At 34.3% G+C, this 8679-nt stretch overlaps 1 protein-coding gene across 1 annotated transcript; it reads right to left on the reverse strand.

Annotated features, from left to right (window-relative positions):
- Positions 1-4664: 4664 nt before the first annotated feature.
- Positions 4665-8379, reverse strand: LOC109801480 (homeobox protein BEL1 homolog). The gene is made up of 5 exons (XM_083069105.1): positions 8103-8379; positions 6950-8011; positions 6091-6473; positions 5523-5583; positions 4665-5337 (listed from the first exon to the last, which is right to left on the reverse strand). Exons 2-5 carry the CDS (start codon positions 7874-7876, stop codon positions 4804-4806), a joined length of 1905 nt encoding a protein of 634 aa, XP_082925231.1. The 5' UTR covers positions 7877-8011; positions 8103-8379; the 3' UTR covers positions 4665-4803.
- Between the last annotated feature and the right edge of the window lie 300 nt (positions 8380-8679).

An 8679-nucleotide genomic window follows, 5' to 3' on the forward strand; every position in this document is an offset into this window, starting at 1 on the left:
TTATTTATCCGTACACACCTGTTGCTCATGTGCAAGAAAACACAATCGAAGTCTAGCTTTTAATTGCATGCAATTTCCGTCACAAAGCACTAGCTCTTTTTATCCTTTTTTATTGTGTCAATACAAGTATATCTCTGTATCAAACCATTGCAGATACCAAAGTGTGGTATGCATCATCACTTTGGAATGTGGATGCTTCATAAATCCAAGGTTCCTGGCTAAAAGAAACATTAGTTCATTGGCCTCGCAGTTACCTCAAAGTAAAAATAAAGCACATCGTTAACACTTAACACAAACCATCAAAAAGTTTGGCAACTAAATAAAGAAAGGAAACAATTGATGTTGATGAGACTGACATATTCATGCATCGCGAGTCATTGTCAAATTTTATATATTAATTTTCTACTGCTTAAGTATTTTGGTTATCTTATGGGTAACCATAGTCGAGCATTATCAAACTTATATATTATTAATTGCAAATGGGGTAGGCCCAAGCATGGAGATGCATGTATCTAATTCCCACATAATTCATGTGAAGCGTGATTCTCATGCAGTGATCAGCTCCCGGAACAGTATAATATCAAATATACACAAATATTTTTTCTCACGTACCTTATGAATTTCAAATCATTATATTCTTCTTCTCCTCTTTACTCTACATGATATTTATCCTTTTGTCTATTCTGGATGAGTAATAACATATAGAGATGTCAACACGTCAACCTACCGACCCTCGTTAAAATAATTATTTATATAAAAGTGATTCACAAGAAAGGCTGAATTATAATTTATCTGTTCAACTGCATGTAAGAGTGAGACTTTCTTTTGTTCACTGTTGTCTACAACAACCGGCTTGTAAAGTTGTGAATTTAAACCTAACTCAACCCTACAAAACTGGTTTATAAAGTGAAGGTTGTTTTTCACTTATATATTATTCAATTACTTAATTTCTAGTTAATGTGAGACTAATTTTTTCCAATACACTGAAAGTTAGAAAGCTACAATTTGCCCCGCAAATTTTATTGGTTTTGTTCAAAACCCAACAGACGTATTTGGATGAAGTAATTTTTATGGAGCTGGAGCATCTTATTATTATTTTTTAAAAAATTTCCATATAACTTAGTTGGATGATTGAGTTAGTTTTTTTTCACAAATCATACAGTAATTTAATAGAACATATTTATGTTAAAATTTATATATGTTCTGCGTTGAGAGTGCTCGAGTCTAGTTTAGACTTACGGAAAATATGGCACCTCTAACTTAAATACTAACTCGCTTTATTCTTCTCACTTTTTATTAAATCAAACAAAGGAGTAGCCTTTGAAATAACTTGAGAAAACAAGCCTGACATAAAAGAGTAAGCTCAAGTAATAAGAAAACAACAACTAAAAATGAAACTACAAGGCATGATGGTACACAAATCACAACTAGACCAACAAAACATACCAATCCAATTAGATTAAGGGGAGGAGAAACGAAGAATTTACATGTCTCACATTGGTTAAAAAAATAGATAGAGAATAGTAAAGTACTAATGTATATAAGTTGAGTTTTTAGGTATAACTATCTAAATTTTTTTTTTGGACAATATATATAACATCTCTCAGGCTTTAATTAATGCTAACTAGCCCATCCACATTCTCCTCCTATTGGGGCCATCTACACAATTTAATATTCTATTGCATATAATAAGTAATTTGAAAAGCTACTATAATAGGTGGAATTTTAGAAAATCTCATATTTCTGTCACTCCAATAGATACCCTTCACACATGTATACCTTAATTTGTTGCGGTTCACTTGAGTAAACTGCGTGGCGTAGAGGTTGGTGAAGTAGTCGCCAAAGACAAAGCTACTTAGGTGACTAATAAGTTTCTGTTACACGATGTTGACACATTGAGAGAATCTAAGAAATAAATCAATGTGTATGTCAAGAACTTGTTTGTGTTGCTGTCAATGACCAAAAGTCTTTGTAGGCATCGAATTCTGAATATTTAATTAATTTCACAAGTTATATATAACATCCAAACAAATTATTTTAGAAATGAAGGTGATTGAATTGATATAATTTAATGTGTACACATTTTCAATTTTTTTTAAAATTCTTCGTTCAAATACAAGGGTCAGTGTTTAAATGCTTGACGGAGTGGTTGACATATGACAAGGAAAGAATACTTTTGATCAATAACCAACCACCTGTGCTCGAATTTCTTCCAAAATATTTGGATTCCTCGAGGTTAACACTAAGAAGTATAAAAATAATAATAATAATAATAATAATAATAATAATAATAATAATAATAATAATAATAATTGATATTCTTCAATTCCTGAACAGTAGTATATAGTCGTGTTTAGAGAGAAAAGTCATAATTGAGTAAAGATATCCACCATAATTAGTTGTAAGTGTAACCACATCTTATTACCGAATAACTCAAGATGCTCTAAATAGGAGAACAAATAAGTGTTTCAATTGCTTGTGACTTACCAATTTAATGCTATTATCTTTCAACCACCAAACATCTTGTCTAAAATCAAAATCTCTTGGCAAATCTCAACTACTGCAGATTTTTATTATGTTTTTAATTTTATAATTGCATTCTAAAAACAATTGGAAGAAGATTTCTTAGACAGTTATTATAAAAGTCAAATTAAGCAACCAATATTGTACAGAGAGTCTTGATCCTGTAGAAACAAATTAAGGTGGCCCTCTGCTGTAAATGAAAAATAAGAGAGGGTCAGAGGGTATATGTGCTTCGATTTGGTGAAGCTATACTAGAGAAAGATTACTATTTGTCAACATTGAATTTTTTAGAAATTTACTTTCTTTGCAAAACACCGTGGTGTAATATTTTAACAGCATTTAACTGGAAAGGGATCTAAGCACCATCAAAAAAATTTAACAGGATAAAATGGATTAATAAAGTTGAAGGATCAAGGAGATGACCTATATTTTGACCTTAATAAAATCAGTGATGTATTGTTGTGTGCTTCTTATTTATCTCATCTCATCTAAAATTGTTTTTAGAGAACTTAATTATCAAAACCATGTCCATAATGCAAATTCAACCTAGTTCACACTCACTTCATATTGGCCCTGTATGAAGTTTCCAACATGGCATAAAGCGCAATAATCTAACACGTGTACCAATAAAACTTTTAAAAAAAATAATAAGACAAAAACAAATATGGGCCTTTGCGACTCAAGAATCACAAGCCCAAGAAAACAAAAAAAGAAGAAGAAATAATTGACCTTTGACCTTTAAGGCAAATTGTAAACAAATCCAACATGAAAAAAAATTAAATCCAAGCAATACAATAGAAACTATTACTCAAAAAATGGAATAAAACTAAAATGGTGCACAAGTCATAATTGGGCCGAGAAACAAAGATACCAACTCAACTGAATTTGAGAGAGTGTTGAAAAACTATAAGGTCTTGCATTGGACAAATAAAGAAAAATAAAAGTGTATATAAACATAAAGGAGTTGAGTCTAATTGGTTTGAATCTTTGAAAGATGCATTCTCATGCTTGTTAGTTGTTACCAATTCAACCTTAACCACACCCACTCTTATTGAGCCTATTGAAAATAGATAAATAAAAAGAATATTAAATTATTTGATATTCTTAATAAAAATATTTAACTCTTAGGTATACAGAATTAAAATAAAATGATATAACTATGAGCTGCATCGGTTTCAACTTATCTAAGGATTTTGTTATTTAGTTTTGTCTCATTTAAAAAAGGAAATTAAATATACACGAGTTATTTATGGCTGACGATACAGTAATGAAAAGAATTAAATAAAGAGGAGTGCAGGAGTGTACAATAGGCATGTATATATACAGAAGCGACAACGAAGGGGCTATAAATACGTATGAATATCTCGTTCGTTCGTGCGAGTCTGTTCATCAAGCTTTAAACCCAAGTTGCGTTCATTAAAGAGCATGCATGATATATACATCTCATCTTAAAAAACCCTAGTGCCTCCAACACTCTTGTAAAGATATCATTTTAATGGCAAAAAAGAAGGGGCACCGTTGAACCAATCATAAAATAGATAATATCATAAAGCAACCAATTATTATTGGCACAACAAATCGCACGTCTTCTTGAAGTGAATAAGGGACCACAACCACCAAATTATCTTCAATATATATATATATTTTTGCAAGTCTTGTTATTAGCATCCAACCAAAACTGTGCAATGAAAATGATTTATTGTCCTTTTTACAATATTCCTTTCTTTCTTCCGTCAATAAACTACAAATAACCTCAACCCTAAAAAAGAATTTATTTTCCTGGGGGTGCCCCATCAACAAACATGTAACTTCATAAGAAGAAGGTAAAACAAAAAATAATTTTAGAAAATTAAGGGTAACAAGAAAAAAAATCTGTATATAATTATATATAACCTTGCATTGCATCATCAGTTGAAGATTCAAATTCCAAAGTAGAGGTGGAATGGATACATGTTGAGTGTATATATATTATGTTACTAAATTTCTATATGAAAGCATTAATATATTATATATATAACTTTTATTCACACAATATATTTAAAAACTGATTGTAGTCAGAAATTGTAATTTCAGCTAGCTGTGAAATTAAGCATTAATATATTATATATAATTAAGTATGTATTGTGTAGTATATAATTAAATAAAACTAAAAACTAAGCTTTATAGTATAATTAATTTGAGCGGGGATGAAATGTTATAGCATGTTGTAAATATATGGAACAACGTCCTGGATGATTGAATATAAATATTTAATTTGGTTGTATATGATATGATATGATATCATACCAAATCATGAAGCAAGTGTGTCCCCATGAGATTTCTATACGGCATGTTTTGTCCTTCGCCGTCCAAAAGAGAGTACTGAACTGTTTGACACTCTTCAATCGGATCCCGTGCGTAGAACTGTGTCGCTGCTGGGAACGCTAAACTCACCCCGCTTTCACCGTGCTGCTGTAACCCTAGCGTCAACGACACGCCACCACCGGAGGAGGACTCGTGTGTGTAAGACGAAAAGTTCAGCTCCACACACCCGAACGTCTCCGCATTATTATTCATTCGCTCGTCGTTTTGGACGCTTTTGCCGCTCTTCGTGTCGTTTTGGTTGTTTACGATGGACGACACGCACTCTGAGTCGATTCGAATGAGTCGACCCTGCGTTGGCTTCTCATCTGACGCCTTTTGATCCTCTTCGGGAATATTCTCCGACGATCCTAATGCTACGTCGTTTTGTTGCTCCTTCTCTTCTTCCATGTACATCTCCTCCACCATCGGCTTCCACAGCCTCACCCTCGCGTTAATAAACCAATTCGAAACCTAAATTAAACACCAATTTTCAAATTTCAACTTCATTGCCGTGCATGGAATATAATAACAACTATTTATTTAGTTACGGTAACATAAAATAAATTTTTCGGATGCTTGTGTAAATTAATAGATACGAAAATTAAATCAAACAAGATATTAGCTAGATACTTATATATATATACATAGACACGTGCCTGGCTTCTGGAGAGGCCGGTTTGGCGGGCTAGAATGTGTTTATCAACATCGCTTGGGTACCTGCAAAGGTTTTCACCCAAAATATATATATTAATTAAGAATTCATTTACATGTGACCTTCCATGGCACGTATGAATTACTAGTTGATTAATGATTAAAGATAACTGTAGTGGAGAAACGGGCCCTACGTAGTAGTTGAGAGGAAGAAGCAAATGGGAAGATTATAAATTAAATGCACGAGAGGGAAAAAGAAATGATTGAAAATAATGTGACAAAATACCAAAAGATGGAATCTGAATGGTGATGCACAGAAGCTACCAAAATTAACGTGTATTCACTAATTAGTTTTTCGAGCATGAATGATTGAGATTCTGCACATGAGAAACTCACGGTACCATCCACTGCAATCGTTGTTCTCATCTATTGGTTTGGAGAGAACATTGATTCCTTGGCAAAATCAATTTTGTCGCTTACTTGTTATACCGGAACTTCCATTTCATCATATATAGCCAGCAATGAATTAGAGAAGAAAAAATAATAATGAGTAGAGGGTAATAGAGAAATTACGGGTGGAGAAAGTGCTCGAAAAGCCAAGCCCGAAGCACTGAAACGGAACGTTCGGGAAGGCCACGTTGGGGTCTCCAAGGATGAGTTTCCATCATGCTAATTTGCTGAAAGGCCCTTTGTTGTCTGAGTGATTGGTCAATGATTCGAAGCCTTGGTGTTTCGCCCCTTGTTGTGCCTGGTGCAACGGGATCTTTCTCTCCCATGGCTTTTCTCGTGGCTTGAATTTGATCCATGATTCCATCCTTCAAACACCTGAAATGTCTAGACATGGCTTTCAAAGCCAAGGCTGAGTAAACTGTGGCTGCCCCATTACCCGCCACTGCTTCAAAGGAGGAGACCACAGCCTTCATTTGGTTACAATAGTGCTTGTATCTTCTATCAACCTTGATCACAAAAAGGGTAGACAAAAGTGAAAGAAAAGTAATGTATAAAAATTTCACTTTCAAAGTTACGGCCACCTTATTAGAATTAAATGAAAGCCTTTGGAACAGAAGGAAAGCAAAGTTGCTAAGAAAAGGTAAAAGGCAAAACCATGGGGTTTGGGTTGTTAGGATAATAAAAAGAAAAGGCTCAATTGTCACGAGGTGGCATTGATGAAAAAGGCCCGCACCCGCTGCTTAATTAGTTCAAGAATCAAAGTGGAAAGACCCCAACCCCATCAACCACACCAACGAAAAAGTTAAGAACATGGATTGTGACGGGTAATTCACTTGAAGTAAAGCCATGGTTTTTAGTTTTTACTCACTTTTTCCACATCATGTGGAACGGAACAATCACACAAGAGATATTTCCTTGCCAAGTACAAATTAATCTCTTAAATGAAGCCAAACAAAAACAATAACATTTGAAGCATATGTACCTCTTCCAGCAACGAGAGGAGCCTTGTTTTTCTCTTCTGCAGTTCCACGAACTCTAAAGAGCTAAGAGAATGGTTCTTTGAGGAACCACCACCACCCTCTTCCCACTGCTTGTTCTTTATCTTTGCTACATCATTTTCCTTTGTTCCTAGACTACAAAACTCGTTCAGAAGCTCCTGAGCAGGAACCAAGAACTTGGAGTTCTTGATTAGAAAATGTCCCTGATAAATATTCACAGCTTTGGAATTGGTACTCAAATACCCATCTTGCAACATTTGTTGTTGTTGTTGTTGAGCGGTCACTGATTTTCCAAACATCCCCTCTCTCGAAACAAAATCAGAAAGATGCTGCTGATGGCTTGTTTGTCTCAGCTCAAAAGATTGCAACCCGATGCTTGATGGGTTGGTTGAACTAAGAGAGAGTGAAAGGCCTTGACTAGGCCTTTCGTTACCTTCACAAGGGAATACGCACCTTAAAGAAGAATCATCGACCATTAACCTGTTCTCTTGCCACGGGGCAGAAGAATCATGGCCACCACCCACGATTAAGTTCTCGCTACTTGTCTCGGAAATCCCTGATGTGAAATCTTGCTTATTATTATTATTATTACTATTATACTCATGATGGTTATAATAATTGCTGGAAGACTCGTTCATCGTTTTGGAAGAGGAAGGACCTGCGTGTTGACCTGGTTTTCCGAAGAAACTTTTCCACATGGCACCGTTGCTTTCACTACTGTGTGGCTGAAGATTCTTGGAAAACCCTATCATCTCCATGCCGGTAGTGAGATTGAACATTTCTGGGTCGGTGACAAAGCCTTGGATGTGGTTCATCAGATGCGTTGGGTTATTTGATGACACATCAGAGTAGAAGAACCCCGTTGATGAAGCCATGTCCTTGGATTTTTCTTCACACAATTCTCGAGCCATGAAAATAATTAACCTCGAGTATTGCTTTCAGGTCTTGTTAATCTGTGTCGACCTTGGATGTGTTATCATCAAGGTTGGTTATCCATCCCACAATACAACTCAGAATATATCCCTCCTCTAGAACTGAGTTAAAAACTGAAGAAAGGAAGAAAATAGAAGAATTTGTATGTGTACATATATATTGCTTGTTTCTAAGTGAAGCAATTGAAAAAGTGGAAGATCTTACCTTAGAGGAAGATAAGTAGAATAAGAAGGTTAGGGATCAAAGTGGTGGTGATGTGTGGATGCAAATTGATGAGAAGAAGTGGGAGATGGTTTTGCTCAGTGTTGTGCTCTTGATGAGGGAACCATGAAAATCAACCTAGGAAGAAAGATGAGATATATTTCCTCAGAAATAGAAGAACAGATAGAGATGATGATGACCTCCATGCTATGATCATCATTCATATATGCCTGCTAGCTACTATCTTTTCTCTCTCTCTCTCTACCTATGAACAGAAGCAGGGTCAATGCAGTAAGATATATAAATAACCAAAACAGTCTTCGTTCAATTAGAAAGAGAAAAAAAAATCAAGGAAATTTCGTCAATTATTTCGTCCTTAATATTAAAAAAATTCTACAATCACGAAAAATTTATCATATTATCTTAAATTGAATACAAAGTTGAGTTTAGTTTTAATGACTATAAAAAGTTTTGTTTTAACAATTATTTATGCATTGTTATATTATTTAATAATTTATATGTCATTAATTACTTAAATAATATAACACATTTTTATATAATATTAATGCATACAAATTAA

The sequence above is a fragment of the Cajanus cajan genome, chromosome 2 (genome assembly GCF_000230855.2).
Source record: "Cajanus cajan strain Asha chromosome 2, NIPB_CcT2T_4, whole genome shotgun sequence".
NCBI classification, from domain to species: domain Eukaryota; kingdom Viridiplantae; phylum Streptophyta; class Magnoliopsida; order Fabales; family Fabaceae; genus Cajanus; species Cajanus cajan.

Coding starts and splice junctions, on each gene's coding strand:
- LOC109801480 (XM_083069105.1), bottom strand. CDS start 7,876: ATGGCTCGAGAATTGTGTGAAGAAAAATCCAAGGACATGGCTTCATCA. Junction 5,584..6,090: donor TTCGAGCACTTTCTCCACCC/GTAATTTCTCTA, acceptor AAACCTTTGCAG/GTACCCAAGCGATGTTGATA. Junction 5,338..5,522: donor CCGGCCTCTCCAGAAGCCAG/GCACGTGTCTAT, acceptor TGTTTAATTTAG/GTTTCGAATTGGTTTATTAA.